This window comes from Copadichromis virginalis, linkage group LG15, assembly GCF_057382275.1.
Source record: "Copadichromis virginalis isolate Kocher_CV1m ecotype Utaka linkage group LG15, C_Virginalis_male_GT1.1, whole genome shotgun sequence".
NCBI lineage: Eukaryota > Metazoa > Chordata > Actinopteri > Cichliformes > Cichlidae > Copadichromis > Copadichromis virginalis.
This window is the reverse complement of record NC_140632.1, coordinates 3,266,069-3,285,026: the sequence shown is the minus strand read 5'-3', so window position 1 is coordinate 3,285,026 and position 18,958 is coordinate 3,266,069. Positions and strand designations below refer to the sequence as shown.

Genomic DNA, 18,958 nt, shown 5'->3' with positions numbered 1-18,958 from the left:
CAAGGAGCGTGTTATTATTAGCGCTGTTTTGATTTGAGAAAGCAAGCAAGCAAGATATACCTGACTCAACTAAAGAAACAAGTGCAACAATGTTTCTGTAAGTACTTGCGTCCCCCCTTTTTTTGCTGCTTTTTCAGCAATTTAGCTAGCTAAAACACATATATCACTGCTATCCGGTCTTTGTTATGGTTACGGATTTGTTATGGGATTAAAAGGAATCATATTTAAAATTTCGAAACAAAATAGTTGGCGCAAGTACATTTTATGCATATTGTTAGTTTTTTCATAATGTTTTTTATTTTTAAGGTTTCCCATTAGTACACTAGCTTTTTCCTTTTACTCCAAACAGGGGCCAAGCTCCCACGTGGTCAGACATGCCAAGGACCTATGGGCTCACTGGTCCAATCAGCGAGGATCTACCTGAAGAGGAAAACTTGATCCAGACCAGAAAACTGTTAGACACTATGAAGTCCTACAATGTATATGAAAACAACTTAGAGTTGGAGAACAGGTATTATACATAGTTTTTCCAGCCCTGTTTAATGTTTCATCACCTTGAGAAAGAGTCAGTGCAAGCAGTTGACTGCATAGCACCCCTCACTTCGGAGAAATTTAAAAATGCTCTGTTTCATCTGCAGAGAAAGGGTTGTTAAAAGACTGGAGTCCCTCTTTAGGGATTGGCTCAAAGAAATGTGCATAGAAATGGTAAGAATTTATCTAGCATTTTTTTTAAAAAGAATCTCCAAATCTGAAAAACAAAGAGAGTTGCACAGGGTTGATTTTGATAGGTAATGTCATTTGATTTTTAGAATGTACCTAAAGTGGTTACAGAAAAAGTTGGAGGCAAGATCTTCCCATTTGGCTCGTATCATCTGGGAGTTCACTCAAAGGGTAATTACCCAGACATTATTTAATGTTGTTGTGCAATTAAACATTGCACGTCTTTGTGATTATACGGCATCTTTCAGTGCTAACTTTCTGTAAGAACATGGTGAAAGGACAGTAGTTAGCTCTTTCCCTGGCTTTGCTTTTATCTGAAATAGTGGCATTTTGACAGGTGCTGATATTGATGCTCTGTGTGTTGGACCTGGATTCCTTGAGAGAAAAGCCTTCTTCACCTCCTTCTTTGCAAAGCTGAAAGCTCAGAAGGAGGTCAAAGACATACAGGTCAGTCACATCACTGAGTCACTGTACAAAAGTTGAATGACATTTTGCTATTTTGTGCAAGCTGACGGTATCATTGTCCTCAGGCCATCGAAGAGGCTTACGTCCCGGTCATCACACTGTCCTGGGAAGGGATACAGGTAATTTGTTTAGAGAGCAAATTTTTTAATAATGCAGGATGATTCAGTGTTTTTGTATCTGTCTTAATCATGTTTTTGTGTTTGTCTTACTTAAAAGATTGACTTAGTCTTTGCTCTGCTGCCTCAGAGGAGCGTTCCTGATAACCTTGACCTCCTCAATAACAGCATAGTGAAGAACGTCGTAGATGCACGCTGTGTCAGAAGTTTCAACGGTAAGTGTCAGATTAAAATTTGGTAATTAAATTGCTAATTAGCACCTGACAGATCTTCTTGGCCTCCCCCCTTAAAAAATAAATAAATAAAACAAAATTCTACTTTTATTTCTTGTCTGTAGGCTACAGAGTTACAGAAGAGATTCTCAGGCTGGTACCCAATGTTCTCAACTTTAGGGTTGCTTTGAGAGCCATCAAACTATGGGCCAAACGTGAGTGAGTCGAACTTTCAACTTGCAAGATAATTACACATTTATATTCATATTGTTAAGCCATGTTGGCATTTCATTCGAGCACGCGCCTTACATTCTGAAATAAAAAATGTAGACCTTGAGTAGTTTACCTCCTGACACATCTGTTAGTATTTTGACATAGTCTTCTGTCCACAGGCCGAAAAATAAGTCATGATTTATTGTTTAGTGACACAGTGACTAGTACCTGTCCAAGTACCAATTTGAGTATTAGGAATTAGCAGGAGAATTAGGAAGCAGCAGCAATGCAAATTATAAAAGTCTTATCAAATACCTAAAGGGTGCTTTGAGATAATAATATAGATGCTGAAGTCTAATGTTCTCTGTTGTTTCCCTTCAGAGCGTAACATTTACTCCAACAAGCTGGGCTTCTTGGGCGGTGTATCGTGGGCCATAATGGTAGCCAGGATTTGTCAGGTGTACCCAAATGCTACCGCTTCTACCCTGGTGATAAAATTCTTCAAGATCTTCTCCATGTGGTGAGTTGTCTCACTTTTTCCTCATTTCATTGATGAAAAAAAAAAGTGTCAACACCCAATGCAAACAAGGATCAGCTGCCGTGAAACTCTCATATGTTTTGTCTCAGGGTGTGGCCGATCCCAATCCGCTTGATAGAAGTAGAAAAATGCACCTACAACCTTCCTTTTTGGGATACCAAGGTATGCCCAGCTAAAAAAAAAATCTGGTGGAGTCACCACCACCAGACGTTTAATAAATGAACATTTTCAAAAAGCACAAGTAAAACATGCTTCTGCATTTCCAGGTCAATCGATGTGACCGCTATCACCTAATGCCCATCATCACCCCAGCGTACCCGCAGCAGAACACCTCAGTCAGTGTTTCTCGGTCCACGTTTGCCATCTTGAATGAGGAGATTCATCGAGGTTAGAGATTATAAGCGCCATAAATACAAGCGTAATTTAACAGTCTTTGAACCTTTCTGTTTGCTCCAATGTGAAGAAACTGTTCACTGAGTTGAGTTGAACTGTTCAGACTGTTTCACTCACAACATCGGGGATGTTCTTCTGTAAGCAAAGCGAGGGGGTTTAATTATACCTGGACTCTAACCACTTCTATTTCCTTCCTCATCCACAGGTCACGCCATCTGCCTGGAAATAGAGCAGAAAAAAGCAAAGTGGTCTGAACTCTTTGAACCAACTGACTTTTTCAAAAAGTACCAGTATGTATTAAGACATGTAAAGATGAAAATCGACATTGCCACACACAGAACACAACTGTCTTCCCCAATTTCCTTGTATTTTACCACACATCGATGTTTTGCACTCGTGTCTTCTGATTGTTCATTTGTACTTTGACAAAGAAAAGAGCGTTGTATTTGATGATGTTTGACTTTTTAAATTGTAATATTAATAAATTAAATGAAATTAACAGCTAAGGGCAGCACGGTGGCACGGTGGTTAGCACTGTTGTCGCACAGCAAGAAGGTCCTGAGTTCAATTCCACCATCAGGCCGGGGTCTTTCTGTGTGGAGTTTGCATGTTCTCTCCGGGTACTCCGGCTTCCTCCCACCGTCCAAAGATAGGTTAATTGAATAATCCAAATTGCCACTAGGTATGAATGTGAGTATGAATGGTTGTCTGTCCCTGTGTGTTGGCCCTGCGACAGACTAGCGACCTGTCCTGGGTGTACCCCGCCTTTCGCCCTATGACAGCTGGGATAGGCTCCAGCGCCCCCCACGACCCTGAAAAGGATAAGCGAATGGATGGAAATTAACAGCTATTTACATTTTAGTATCTTTACTGTATATAAAGGGCAAAATAAGAATGTTTTGTGCACACATTGTAATCTTACTCTATGTATTGTGTAAATTTAAAGTGGGTGGTTAAGCCGGGCTGTCTTATGTTATTCTTTTTTGAAAATGTCTGGGATGCCGACTGTACGATGATTGTAGAGAAAATGCACTGCTGTTATTCAATTTATATACAGGAAACCTGATTGGTTAAATGTAAAAAGTGGATCAGCTTTTGCCTGATACTGTGACGAATTTACTTTTGTACCTGACTTTACTGAACTGTGGTTGGACAAGTTTGGCTGTTTGCTGTCATGAATTGAAACGCGTTCAGTGAAGTCTGTTTGAGTAATTTGTAGGAAGCGGATCGTCTGTCAGTTTTTGTGGGGATTTTAAATTATTTGTTTGCTTTCTAAACGCTTGGTATGCTGCTTCAGACATACATTTGCATAATGGTGGGTTTGTTGAACAGATTTTGCTGTTTTCTGTCCATGATTCAAATATAAACTGAAACCTGTTGGGGTATTTGTAGTAGTTTCTCATTTATTCATCGCTATATGAGCTGCTGGACGGTTTGAGTCATTTTTGAGCTCCTGATATTCTCTGATTCTTTAATGCTTTCTCTAAACTCTTGTGGAATCTGTAGCTTCTATCATTTCTGCTGCACTTACATCGTCCTGTCTGAATAAATTCACCGTGTGTTCTGATCTTCTGGGTTACTTAATAAAATGGCAAATAAAAGGTTAATGGTGTAATCATCAGCTGTTGCTTTAAAGTGTGGTTTTGCTTGTTTGTTGCAAGGCCTACACCGAGTGCAGTAAAGGGGAAATCATCAGTGCGTCAGTATTCTCTCTGTTATGTGTACAGCGTTGTTACCCACTGTCCTGTTACACTGCCTGACTTGCTTTAAATATTGATTAGACAGTCAATCAGCTTCAAAAACAGGAAGCATGATTAATGTACGATTCCAGCATGTGTGGAGCCTATCGCCATTGTTCTGTCTCATGTTTCAAGGCACTACGCTGTGTTGGAAGCATCTTATACTACAGAAGAGAAGCGTCTCGAATGGTGAGTACATAGCGCAAAGCAAAACTGGAACATCTCATGACTTTGGGTATGAATCCTTCTTATGTGTTCCAGCACTTCTCTTAAAGGCTGAAAACTGTTTAATATTTCATTCCCGACTGCTGTAGCGCTGTCCTCTTTCTGAAAACTCTGTGTTGTTCGCTCTGGCAGGATTGGCCTTGTGGAGTCGAAAATCAGATTACTGGTGTCAGCTTTGGAGAGAAATGAGCCGGTCTCCTTGGCCCATGTTCACCCACACGCCTTTCCTGGGCTCAGAACAGCGAATAAAAAGTAAACACAAGCGATGTTCTGGTTACGTTTAAACCGTGTTTACAAGTAGCGTTGTCTTTGCTAACTCGTGCCTGTTTTTCTGTCTGGTTTAGAGATGGACAGAGCACAATGTGGCTCATTGGACTTGTCTTAAATGGGAAATACTCTGAAAGATGTAAAAAAAATCTAGAGCGCAGCTTCAAAACTTTCACTAATATCAGTAAGTTTTTCTTTTTTTTTAATTAGAAAAAAGTAATTCCTGAAATTATAAAATGTGTTTTTATTTTGTTGCAGTCAACAGCCTGGCCAGGAGCTCTAACATATATGATGAAGGGATGTCCTTATCAGTCGCATGCCTAAGGAGGGAAGACCTCATTTATGAGCCACAGCAGAAAGCTCTCCAAACCTCTGAAACTGAGCCGCCTCGTCTCGTCTCACCTGTCAGCGCTGACAAACAGGGCACGACAAAGAGAAAACTACTCCATAGATCTGAGACACCATCCAAAAAATTCAAAGATGACAAGGTTTGCTCAATCATCCATCCAAATTGCTTGTCTTGGATGTTAGATTGGTTTTCTTTTTTTGTTTTGCTTTCTTAAGTGGTAAAAAAGTAAAAAAAAAATTGGTTTTAAGGTGGATTAGACACTCAGCCATGTCACTTACTAGAATCTGTAGTAGTATTGTACATTACCTTAACCCAGGAGTGTCAAACTGACTTAAGCAAGTTGGCCTGACCGGTGAAACTACATGAAAAACATTTAAAGGTTTTGGTAAATTACTGCTTAGTAAGTTAGTATCCTGTAATTGAGACTATGAAGTTTTAATTAATTCAGAGAAAATATTCTTGTACTTTGGTGTGGCGTGGATGGCAGGGGGTGAGGATCTTTATCAATAGGAAAAGCTTTAAAGGTTATGAAAATACTGTTACAAAATACTGGGCCTCATTGGAGTCTTTGAAGGGCTGATACTGGCCCCCGGGCCCTATGTTTGACACCCCTACCTTAACATAAAGACATCAGACTGTTATCAGTTTTCTTAGACTGTCAGGAGATATTAATATGCTGTGAATAAGTCTGTTCCTTGTTTCTCAGAGTCTGCCCGTCGACCAGCCTCACAACGTCCCTTCAGGTGGCCACGTCGCTGGACCTTCTGCATTTGCAAAACCCGCCGTCAGCCTTACAGCCCCCAGGTACAGAAGAACACGAATGAACAGAAACCTCTCCCTAGTTTCCCCCAGTTCATGTATTCCATGTGCCAAAAATCACATAACATAGCAGCTTTTGTGAGGTTCATGGAAGTCCTGTTGAAAGCGACACTTACAAGATGAATTTCATCTCTTTACCACAAGAGGGCAATGAAGCCTTTCTACTCAACTGCAGTGAAGCAATGTGTGCACAGATCAACTTTTCAGACACCAGTCAGTGGCTGATAAAGAAAAAAAATGCTGCAGATTAGAGTTATGGGAGCAGCTTTGGATTCAGTTATCTCTGCGAATATTCTTCACTTTGAGGAAGGAAATTAAAGAATCCGAATGCTTGCATTTTTCACTTTAGTGTGTTGATTTGGAGACCAGATAATAGTAGTGAGGTGCTAATTAATACATTGGGGGTGGTGATCTATTATGTTGTGCATTTAAAAATAATTTATCGTTTCTTTTTTCTTTTTTCCTGGAAGCCCTGCTCCCAGAGGAAAGTGTTTTGTCTGTTGACCTCTTCCAGCTCTTTGCTAAGTGGTGCTTTTAAGTCATCTGCTGTCTTTGATTAACTGCAATTAATGACGGGGACAAACAAACATCACTTATTATTGGGCTGTAATATATTTGGATAAAGAGGCTAATAGAACTATGCTTAAGAATTTAGTATTGCCAGAAAAAGAAAAAAGTGGGAAAAAACAAAACAAAAAGAAGCTTTCAATTCCTCATAGGCTTTGGAGTTTCGTACTTTCACTTGCATTGAATAGATTTCCTCTCTCATTTCTACACCAAATGCGACATTTGCGGCGTTCAGCTGATGATATGAAACTGATTCCGAGTGATTGAGGGAGAACAGGGCTTAAAAAGTGTGGCTGACCACTTTGTGACCATTTGAGAGCACAAAGTGTCCGTTGTGTGACAACTTGTAAAATTATCATGTGTGATTTTTTTTTTTCTTTTAAAGCTAGCTCAAAAAGGTACTTTTGTTCTTTTTGACATTTAGTCATAATGGATGTTGGAACGTTAATGGTATGATTTGTAATCGCTCAAGTAAAAATTGAACGGGACTAAAAACGGGCCGAGATTTTGATTTTGCAAAAATACCACGAGCTGGCTCTTTTCTCTTTACTGTCTTTTGTTGATATGCAATATGTATCATTTTGGGGGAAGATTTGTGCCAGGCGAGACACTGAGATACTCATCCATAGGGAGCTGTCTCATAACATGGCCTAGTTAAAGGTTTTCTGTTGTTTGCATCCCAATCCGGTCAAAATTTCCCAAGATATTGCTTGTAAGAGTGTGTATGTTGTTGCTAAGGAACAGTTTTTTCTGCACTCTCAGTAGGTGGTCTCTTTATGAATATCATTACATATCCTTATTCAGGGGAGGCAAGGCATGTTTATTCTTTGCTCACCGCGTTTATCACTGTTTTCGTGTTAAAATTTGTGAGGGCTCTGTGTGGCCACTGTTTAGACCTTGATGTATTTCCTAATATCTACAATTGTGATCCAGACTAATCGCTGATGATCTGATATGTTTTTAAATAGGTGTCTGATCTGACTGAAGTTAAAAGCGAGCCTGTTTTTCCCTCACTTGCATTTGTCTGTAATTAATCAAGGACAACATTAGGACTCAATCCAGAGGTGTATCCACGGGAGGTCCAGTTTAAGGTCTGGGGCTCCCCTGTAGTTGTGGCCCTGCTTACTCCTGCCGTGTGCACTCTGTGTGGGGCTGAGGCTCAGGGCACGGCCCCCTGTCTTCCTGCTGGGCCTCCATCTGCTGTGGTGGTGGTTAGGTCCCCGGATTGATGGCAATACAATGATTTTATGACAAGTGTCGCAGTGAGTGACAGAGGGTCTCGTCCTAACCGGGCCTCCCGACGACCACGGCTCCCACATTTGTGGTCGGCTCTTTGCCAAGGCTAATGGGAGGAGTGATCCTCCTGCTGTGGAATGGGACTTGTAGTTTACAGCTGGCTGGTAATTCAGGACAAGGAGTAAATCTCTCCGGCTTCTGTCTCTTCTGGCACCAGCATGTTTTTTTTTCTCAAATAGTAATCTTTGGTAAAAAAAAAAAAAAATAAATAAATCAGCTATTCTTAGAAACTAGCCTTCAGTGCTAACTTCTGATTGGTACATGAGTGTAGTTGCTCTTCTGCCAGAAAGAGTAGCCCACTCTTTTGAGAGACTTTTGTTAAGCCTTCTAAACTGGTCTCTGAAGTTCCCCAGTTGACCCAGCAGCACTCCTTTCACACACCTGTCAACACGCTGTTTCTTTCCACTTTGGTGGGTCCAAGTTAAAAAGAAATTGTTTCCTTCATCTCCCACTACTCTCCTCCTTGCCCAAAAAACAGGATGATAAAAGCTAAGAAAGAGTTTCACATCTGAGCAACAGTAACAACGCTACTGTACCTTCAAAGGGGAAGATGCCACATTGTGAGATGACAGGGTATTGATATGAAAGTGTTGTCTCCTTCCTGGGAGAGATCAGAGGAGGCCTGGTAGATGTGTACTGTTATGTTGCTCTGAGTGATCTGACCAGTGTGGTGGAAGAGAAGTGCCATTCACTGTGAAATGTGCCTGTGTCAGTTTTTCCCTGACAGGATCCAGGGTAATACTTCGGAATAGGCATCGGATTCTTTTTCTTTTTTGCTCTCTTTAAAAAAAAAAAAAAGAAATCTTGGCTTGAGTTTGTTGTTAATCACTTTTTCGGGCTATAAATTACTTTTAATTTCTGGAAACTGACATTTCTGGGGAAGATAACACAGTTGATACCAATAATGAAGATTTTTAATCTGTTACACACATTTTAGTCTTTACTTTGTGTACAAGACAAATCAAACTCCACGAGTTATTTGTTAAATCTTTATGATATCTGTTGTACTTGTGCAGGATTGTTCTGCAGGTGTTGCAGGTGTTACAAGCTTGACCGCTAACTTAGTTCTGCCTGTTTCTCTTACAGGCAGACCACTTAATTGCCACCGGTTGGATTGCTTTCTGCTTGCAAAATAAATACATAAAAATAAAATACTCCATCTCCTTTATTTGCCTGATTTTTGTGTGTGTTAAGCCTATATTGTACTGAAACTATAGTGCTATACACACATGCATCGCTGCATGTAGAAGAAAAAAGCATGTAAGCACATAAATCAGCCCCACAAGCATGCAAGAGCTTCTGCTTTAGAAACTGAAGTGCTGCTTGTGCTAATTGACTGACTGACTTTTGACAGTTACGGGCCGGAAACCAAGGGAGGAACTGGCCTTTTGATGGTCACTCTAACAGCAACGGCACACACACAACCTTCCTGACTGACAGCTCCGGTTAACTGAGTTATGCTGAGTTACAAAGTGGCAGAAAAATGACTTTATATTTGTGTTTGCTCAGTTAACTGAAGCTGTCAGTCAAGAGGTGGGGTTGTGTGCATATTATTTCTTTGAAAGTGATCACTGATAAGAGGGTCAATCCCTCCTTGTCACAGCCCACCCCCACCACCAGGAACTGTCAGATCCACTTTAGCAGCAGTTACCTGTAAAAGCATACAAATCCACAAACTCTCGAACACCTGGTTGCTGCTTAATTCCACACCTGCACCTATTGAATTTGTGCACATATACTGGAATGCCTGACACCTCAGCAAACAAACCTAAATAAGCAAAAAATCTTTACACATGGAAAGCTTTCTAGTTTTAAACAATGTAGTTTTTTGGTTTTGTTCTGTGTTGCAGCATTTAAACGGTTACCTTCAGAAGACTTCATGATAGCAAGGATTCAGAAAATACACAAAGTGTAAATGTAATGCCTTTTGGAAGCCCATTAAAGTTTGGACCAAATCCACATTTTCAGCACCAAAGAAAGTAAATTAATGAAGTAATTAATACTTTATTTAAATGTGAACTCCCCAAAGTCTCAATATGCTTTACAAGAAGAAAATGAGCCCATAAAACACACCGATATCAATAACATATATTCTAAATTGATGCTAATCTTTGCTTTCCAGGTGCTGGTCACAGCGTGCCTCTAATTTATATGAGTCTGAGTCTTTTTTATAAGAAACATTCATGTCTGTCCTCTAAATGTCCCCAAGTAAGGAAATTATAGGACAAAATAGGAAACTTGGATAGATTAAAGCTCAAAAACAGTGAAAGAGAAATAAAAGCATTTGGCTGTTTGTGTTTATGGATTGTAATTTCTGCATTAATGAGAGTAGATATCAGCTTAGTGATTCTGACAGTCAAAATATTGTCTGTTTGTAAAGTGTGACCTGCTTATGCTCCACAAATGAAAACAAGAGTGTTAATAATAGACTAATATCAGGATGTATCTAAATTATTCTGACAGTCGTCTGGAAATTATGGAATTGGAAAACTGTCCTAAAAAGCAAAGAAAACGCTCAGTGTCTGCTTTGCAGCAAAGGCTGACGTATACATCGGGACGAATAACGATCTTTTAAATTAGTCACAGCCTGTGAACTTGTGTCAAGCAAAATTCTTGACAACAGGTGAAGTCAAAAAGTCTGATACAAAGCTCCATTCAGACCTCTTTCTGAAGTCTACTTATTACTGTTGACAATAAACAACTTTCATATGCTCCTCTAAACACTTTTCAGCCACATGTAAATGAGTGCAGCGTAAGACTTAATGTAAATATCCTGGTTTAAAAGGTGGCTTAGTTTTGATCGACACGTGCCAATGACTTTAATTAATATTATTTAATATCATGTAAATGATTTCAGCAATTACTGTACCAGTATCAAAGAGGAACCCTGGCACTAAACACAATGGAATAGAATATAATTAGAATTGAATTCAACTTCATTGTCATTGTACACATCACAGGTACAAGGCAACGAAATGCAGTTTGCATTCATCCAGAAAGTGCTTTAGCCATGATATAGATATATTACAGAATATAGATCTATTATAGATACAATGTACACAGTATGAAGGTATGTTATGAGTATACTATAAGTATGTACAAGCTATGAACATGTTACATGTATGGTTATAAATACAAAAAGCTACAGCAGATCATAGATATAGAATTGCGAGTATTAATAAACAGTTCTAAAACTATAATTATTGTATTGTACAGTATGAATACAGCATTTACAGTAGTGCAGTCGAGATCAGTGAGATCCTACAGCGCCTCCCAGAGGGCAGGAGGGTGCTTTGTTTGATTCAAGCTTAACTGTGTGCCACAGAAAGCCCACAATGTAAATCTGTGCACTTCACCACATTTTTTTAAAGCTGTCCAGTGGGCCAGACTGGAGTCTTTGCAGGGCTGATTCTGGACCCCAAGCCTTATGTTTGACACCCCTGATGTAAACCTTTTGTAAATGAACTTTTCTTATTGACAGAACATCAAACACATTTCAGTAGAAACAGTAGTCTCAAATATAGATATGCAGTTATAGGAGTGCTACTGTATGACTGCTCTTTCTAATGAAGGTTGAAAACGCTAAAAAGAATAAAATAAAGGAGAAAAAAATGAGTAATGAGGTGGGTCTGTCACTCCCAACTCAGTCCTTCATTTAAAGGCACTTGTTAAACACCATTTTCTGATGTGTGTGTTTAATCTTGGGAAGCAGCGTGTTTTAACACAAACTACCATCTTTCCCTCAACCTAAACTAGTAGTTTTTGGTAACCTTTCCAAATATTTCTCAATGGCTAAACCTAACCAGCAAGTGAAAGGGAAAATACCTACCACACTCAAAAAAGGCTCAGGAGTCACAGGTGCAAACGTGACACGAACCACAGCCTGGTGTTGGTTACACACCAAAGCCAAGAGACACCTTGTACTTTTGTCTCATTGGACGTTCCGGGATGACAATGTGTTGCCACCTGTTTAAAATTCTGCGTTTACACCTTTTCACAGCACAAGTCTAGAAACACTGGTTGGTGTTTAAACCTGTAACTGTAATTGGTTCAAATGACCATGTTTAAGCAAAGCTGAAACAAAATAATTGTACCTTTTCAAAGCAACCACGCTTATAAAGATTTCCAGTAGAATGAAGCTCAAATGTGATGGCGGTCATAAAAAAACATCATAAATAAATGTAAAGCTGTCAGGTACGTCCACCGGAGTTCAGTTGAGTTAATGGCACCTCTTTTGGTTCTGCAATGGGATAACGATTCCGCCAAATTAAAACAAACCCTATAGCCAAGTTTCCAGCAGGGCAACAAAGTGGTAACTGAAGTCAATGTCAAGCTCTGAAATGTGTAAGGAGAAAAAGTTAAGCTCAGAGCAAGGCGCTGAACCCACTGGGATTCTCTCAATTCAAAAGCAACCTGAAGGATGTAATTGAGGCCTACGGACACCATAAGCACAACATGGAAGAGCACCTGTTCCTGGATGGCACCCTGCCATTGCTCGCTGTCTGCCTGCTGTGGAGGCTAGCTACCCACTGATAAGGAATTAGAAAGTCATTAAGGAACACAAATAGCAGGATGGCACAGTCGCAACCAACTCCAGACTAAATTTGTGTCTTCATTTGCAGACTTATGAGCGTGGGGGGAAAAAGACTTTTTTCTCAATTCATTATTGATCATATTTACATTTGAAATTCAGACTGTCTCATCAGCTTTGGGCTCTTTATTAAATCTCACTTTCAGATCATTACCAAATTGCTAAAAAAAGATTTTTTTAAAAAAAAGTTCCAATTAAATTCAATATTTGTTTTCCTTGTTTTTTGAAAGGTCACCGTGAAACATGAAACACAGAACTGAAAAATGTTACACTGTTTCTTTTTGGTCATCCATCTGCAAGATTTTTAGTGCAAAAAAAAATCTTCTTTGAAAGCTATTCAAGCATCCTACTCTGCAGAGTAGTTTGGTTTTGTAGAAATTTAATAACAAACCAAAATATTGGATAAACTGAAAATTTGAACAGGTGTTACTATGTCTGGACATTTTCACCTGGAGGTTGGGCCTCTTTCATGATTTGCCTGGAGATAGATGGGCTGTGCGTGACAGAAAAGTGGTAAAAGTTAGCTCTTGTCAGTTATAGCCTCTGGGCCAGCTGTTGAAATGCGACACAGTTACACAAAACTATTTAAATATCCAACGGCTACTATAAGGTTTTCCTCTGGCCCTGCATTTCTTGAGTCTTTGAACTTTAGCTGATTTCCATCTGTTAACACAAACGCAGTCTCATGTCACTTTGTCAAAATACATCCAATATTGAGTCTATTGTTCTTTCTATGTTTATGGACACAAAGATCTCCCATTTTTGGATTGTGCGGATGTGTGTGAGCACATACACACAAATATTCCCTGAGAGCATTAAGTGAGAAAATCATGATATTGAAAATTCTTATCCAATTCTACAAAACAGTAGTATTGTAAGCTCCTTGCTGTTTCACAGTGCTACAAAAACAGCATGAGCTGGCTCATCGCTCATGTTAACATACACTTAAGAGACTTTATGTTCAAATCCCACAGATAGCTGATGGTGTTTATTTATTTATATGACTTTTAGCTTTAAATTTCAGTGTTTTCATTCACTGTTTACCAACTTTATTACCCTGGACTGATAAATGTCATGGGGGCAAACAAGTTAATTGCTGCCCATTTACATGATCAAACAGACTGCCTTACTAGTTCAGGTTTTTCCCACGCCGTGTCCTCTGGGGCCGAGAATGAAGTCAATTCAGAAGGGACAGAAACTGCCCTTTCTGGATTAACCACACGAGTGTTTAGCACAAAAAGCTGGTCTTCACGGGGAGCATCTGTCTAGAAAAACATCGACTAAACCAACAAAAACAGTTAACTAACTCATTTCTAATAACTGACATGTTTGGATTTTGTTAAAGCCTCGAGCTAAGGGTGTGGTCTAATTTGGTGCTTTATTAGCATTAGCTGATGACTCATTATTTTATGTGCTTACCTATGTATGGTCACTTCTGTCTCTAAAAAGCCCAACATGGCGGTGGGAAAGTAATAATAATAATAATAAAATAAAGAAACCAAGTTGCCAAGTTGAGAACGCCTTTTTATAGAGGCTATGGTTTTCTTATGCTTCTTTAACTTTCGATTTAATGACACTTCAAAGACTTTGACTGTAGTCTTTTTTAAACTGTTGTCTCTATATATTCAAGCAGAATTACCATTTGATATAATATTAATAAAATATTGTATGTCTACTGTTTCATTTAAAATTTTAAACTCAATTTAAAGGTGAATACTTTAATGCCAGAAATTAAATGCAGTTATAAATGTTTCATTGCATGAGGCATGAGAGAGCCTCATACACCTCATTTAACATATTTTGGTTTAGTTCTCATGAACCTTTAAAAAAAAAACAACTGCAGTTTGCGTGGTTAAAGTTTTTATAAAAACACTCTGTATCCTGACTGGCTATTAGCAAAAAGGTGCTGGAAACATGAAGACAAAAGAATGCTAATCCTGCTCTAGGTGTGCTGGATGTGGAAACCCTGGAGGCAAAACTTCTGAGGGGTCAATTCTTTGCCTTTACAACTTGACATTTTATTTGTAAGTAACCAAAATAACATTTAAAAAATGAAAGACTTTTGAAATATTCAATGAATGAAGCATAGTTTCTTGAAAAAAAAGAACTTTGAGAGTCTCTGTGTGTAAAATTGAGTTGTACATCGGACAAGTCAGAGAGAATTTATGTCTGACCTTTGCACGGAGACAGCTGCATGTGCAGACTTGACTGCAACCATCAGTTAAGCCTGCATGTGTAGCTTTAAAGCTGGGGCTTTAAGCTTCACTGTTTTGGCTACACGGTAGCTCGAATTGACCACATGTCCAGTAACTTCAGCAGACTGTGTCTGATGACTACGAGATGAATGTCTGTTTCACTGAGGTCCTCAAATGCGTCAAGTGCACTAAAGCCCATTTCAGGCTGCGCTGCTTGAGAGGTCAAGGCATATGGGAATCTGACAGATATCATGAACATGGCAATAACTCCTATCTTTTGCACTTAAATTCTGGAGCCATAATGCATTGTACTTTGAGAGTTACCCCAAGGCTCACTAGCCGTGTGAGTCATTGACAAACCAGTGACTCTGACTGCACAGTCAATTACCCATCTACCTTTCATGGGACAGGAGTGGAAGACAGGGAATGAGTTCATCCATGCATTCAACCTACAGCAGCCATGCCTATACCAGAGGTGAAACCCATATGCAGACTGAAGAGACAAGAGGATATTGGGTTAGTTTTTTTTTTTCTAAGTGGAGAATAAAGGTTAATAACAGTCCTTTCCTGTGTCATATTTGACATGACCAGTCATCGCAGTAATTACAATCATTACACTCCAAAGGATGTCTAGTTATCCCTCTTAAACACAGGCCGCACAAAGGAAATCAATTATTCAATCAGAGCACTCCCATTCATCCCTGCCTGAGTTCACTTAATTTTGGGCCTGGGTGAATCTGCCGCAAATAAACCCCACGACCAGAGAAGAAAAGACGAACAGGCCCCTAATTTGTACCCTTTCAGACGGTCAATCACTTTTCAAAGGAATGCAAGCTTATTCTGACAATCAGGCCGACGTGAATGGGAATGGGTTTCATCTGCTACTTTACATAAGTTATCTGGTGATAAAGAGGGCAGAAGAAGAGAGGGAGGGGTGAGCTTTCTGTCTACAAGTGCAGCCTGTGGCCCCCTCCGCTTTTGCTCTCAGCCCCCTCTCTCTTTTCTCTCATCCCCCTTTCACCTCATCTCTCACCCATCCTCCGCTCCTCATCTTGCCCGTGCCCACTAGGATTGGCAGCATGTAATTTAAGAGCATGGGCACAAAGACCAAATGCCAAGCCCATAATGGAAGCTGGATGTGTTCTGATTTAAATGGGCTTCTCTGCACAGGGCCCAGGGCCTGTAATTAAGATCACTGGGACAAAGGCGAGGAGACAGTTTCACAATGCAGTCGGGACCTGGTTGAAGACGAGGGAGTGAAAATATCATCTCCTTGCACCAAAAATGGAAAAGAAGTTTTTTTTTATTTTTATAATGGACACTTGAGTAGTTAGAAGAGGAGACGGAAGTTAAAGTTAAAGTTATAGGCGCTGTCTATTTGTTAGTACTTTGTTGCGATGATCTGATAAAGGTACTCGTGCCGGTGCTGTCCATTCATTAAAATGACAACTTGGACACGCACTCGGCTAACTTTCAAGGATCCGCCACAGTACATGCATCTCTTTGATTGCTTATGGAGCATGTCATGTTGCAAAGAGCAGCTTAACTTCATAGAGAATTCCTATTACCAAGCACTGGCTCCATCAGCATTCCTGTAGGGGTATTTGATCAATCTGAATGATGAAAAGACTACGAGAGGCCTTCATATCCGGATGGAGGGTTGGAAGTCTCGTCCTCCATAGCCATACACCCTCCATCACTCTCTCCTGAGCGTTTTTTGTTCCCGAGGACACACTCTAGCTCCTGGTGCTCTGGGTGGTTGTGTGTTCAGACCTTTTTCCGTTTAATTAGATTTGTTAAAACAATTTTTGGAGTGCTTTATTCGGTAAAAGCTCTCAGGGGTTAATATCCGCAGAACACTTCTGTTCAGCTTCTTTTCACCAATGGAGCATAAATTATTTAAATTATTCAGAATTGTGCGACCTTTTATCTCACCCCCTTTGAAGGCAGCAAATTAAAAATGCAAATGGGCTAACTAATTAATATGTAAATGCATTCATTCCCAGTTAACAATTAGCAATTAAACCTGCAGTGTCTAGAAAGAGCACTGACAAAATTAGCAACTTATTTTTTCATTTGAAAAATAGTCAGTTCGAAAAAAAAATTGATTGACTTTTACTGACAACCACCTGCCTCGATATAAACAAAATTAATAGGATGTCATGTTGGAGACACAGAAATCTGAGTAGAGTCATGTCACAAACAACCAAAATGTGTGTCTTTTTTTTTTTTCATAGTTTGGTTCCAAGTCTTGTATATTTCATAGCTCGTTCAGCATTAATTGAAACATTAGAGTCTGAAAGGGATTCTGTGCATGTGTGAGGAGTTTCTATAAGGGCACTGAGACCTGCCACATTGCATAACGCAAATTACTGCAGGTCCTACTTTTTAATAGCTTTAGTCCAGAGCAAAGAGAGACCAACAGGAAACCATAAAACAGCAAAAGCTGTCAAACAGTTTCCCATTTCCTTCAGCATGCTCTTACGCTATCTTACACTTCACACTATCTTCTGTGTTACACTTTATGATAGCTAATGTTACAAACTCGACATCAATCATGCATGCCAAGCCCCGACCGTCTCTCCAGTGTCTGAATTTAACCACATCCAGATCCTTTGATGTGATAGCAGGAAGGTGCGGGGGCCGGGAGGCGTGAACTGCACCTCCTGTAAAGGTTATCTGTGATACACAGACCCGGGGGCACCTGCCTCATGCAGAGTATGCGCACATTTCGGCGGCGAACATACAAAGTGATGTATGTGTGCAGATCACTGTCAGCTGTGGAGCTCTGACAATAGAGGTCAGTCAGCCAGTCAATCAGGAACAGAGAAAAATGATTTGTCCTTTTCTCTCTCTCTCTCTCCACGAGACCTTCTTAAGCTTATATCCTAATAATTACTGTCAGTGTTCAACTTGATCTCTTGTCAGCTGGCAACTTCTGCCAGAGGGCTCAGCAGCACGATCATCACCTTTCGACAAACGCTCAGCAATTGCCGAGCCTTTAAAAGCGATTCTTGTGTTTCATTAACTTGCATTAAGTGCCCACGTCCCCTGATACTTGAGCGCTATATTGCCAAAGAAGGTTCATATTTTATTTATTGCGGTTTAATATTGTTTTTGAATATTTGCGCTGCCTTTTGGCCTGCCTTGCAGTCACATTATGTTCCTTAATTTCTCTTTGGAATTGACTTTCTGTTGCTCGGAGTGACGTGTGATTAAAAACATTTTCTCGCATAAAAATGTAAAACGAACATGAAGTTAGTCTCCACGCTGCAGCTGTTTGCTACAATATCTTTAGATTACGCCCACGTCTTTATTTAAAGCACTTTTTAATTGGGCTGTTTTTTTTTTGTTTATGTTGCACAAACTAGACTCAGCCACTTAAGAGCAACTCACCTTGCTGACCATTTATGCCGATGACAACCTCTAATTCGCTTGCTGGTTTTCATATACATGCTGGTAATATACTAGCAACTGCGTAATTACTGCACTCGACACAAGACACTCCACATGCATCTCTTTATCCACTCATTCGTGGAATAAATAGAACTAAAACACAAGAAATGCAGCAAAGAGCCTCTTTCAAGCAAATAGGCTGGGGGTGGGGTAGATAATTAATTCTGAGATTAATGTACTGTAGCAGTGGTGTGTTATTAAAACGCTATTTTTAAATTACAGCTCAGAAAGCACCCCCTTGGGATTAAGAGTGTTAGCCACTGATCTCTGCTTAAGTTATGGATGGAAAAGGAGGGGTGGTCTATTTTACATGCTCAGGTCTCATCTTATGGCTCATGCTGTGGGCTGACACGGAAAATCTTTTTGGTGTTTGTTCGCCTCAGTGACTCACTGAAAAGCCTCTAGTCCCTTTATCAATGGAGTCAGAACTTGTGCTTTTCAATAAGTCTAAGTGTTTGATAGGCGAGGGCCACTGCTGGCTTACAAGTGACATTTGATTAATGGATCTCGCTGTGCCTATTGTAAAACACTTGTTTGCCGAGCAGGGGAATGTTGGGAGGTTGTTGTAAGATAGAGGACAGATCTTGTGGTAATATGGTGCTTAATAGAAACCAAACTCAGTACAGGACCTATACAGATCAAATGACAGCAGCAGCCAAATGTAGACTTTTAAGGCATTATTTTCCTTACAGTTCATTATAAAAGCTCCTTATGCTGATATTATTGAGATCTATGGCAATGTCACTATAAAGAGGTTTAATTAGCCAAATAGGAAGCTAATTTAAAAATTATATGTT

The 18,958-nt window shown here is 39.8% G+C and overlaps 1 protein-coding gene across 2 annotated transcripts; it reads left to right on the top strand.

Moving 5' to 3' along the window:
* Nucleotides 1-38: 38 nt before the first annotated feature.
* On the top strand, nucleotides 39-9,087 carry LOC146691534 (poly(A) polymerase type 3-like). 2 transcript variants are annotated; one of them, XM_085431361.1, is made up of 18 exons: nucleotides 39-97; nucleotides 350-511; nucleotides 639-705; nucleotides 810-891; nucleotides 1,058-1,167; nucleotides 1,251-1,304; nucleotides 1,432-1,516; nucleotides 1,639-1,728; nucleotides 2,108-2,246; nucleotides 2,354-2,426; nucleotides 2,531-2,651; nucleotides 2,863-2,947; nucleotides 4,532-4,585; nucleotides 4,754-4,873; nucleotides 4,966-5,072; nucleotides 5,147-5,376; nucleotides 5,944-6,041; nucleotides 9,006-9,087. In XM_085431361.1, the coding sequence occupies exons 1-18, from the start codon at nucleotides 90-92 to the stop codon at nucleotides 9,016-9,018; spliced, it is 1,698 nt and encodes a 565-aa protein (XP_085287487.1). In that variant the 5' UTR covers nucleotides 39-89; the 3' UTR covers nucleotides 9,019-9,087. The 2 variants fall into 2 exon arrangements, with proteins under 2 accessions (XP_085287487.1, XP_085287486.1); XM_085431360.1 differs by having other exon boundaries at nucleotides 1,402-1,516.
* Nucleotides 9,088-18,958: the final 9,871 nt, after the last annotated feature.

Coding starts and splice junctions, on each gene's coding strand:
- LOC146691534 (XM_085431360.1), top strand. Junction 2,652..2,862: donor GAATGAGGAGATTCATCGAG/GTTAGAGATTAT, acceptor CCTCATCCACAG/GTCACGCCATCTGCCTGGAA. Junction 5,377..5,943: donor AAAAATTCAAAGATGACAAG/GTTTGCTCAATC, acceptor CTTGTTTCTCAG/AGTCTGCCCGTCGACCAGCC.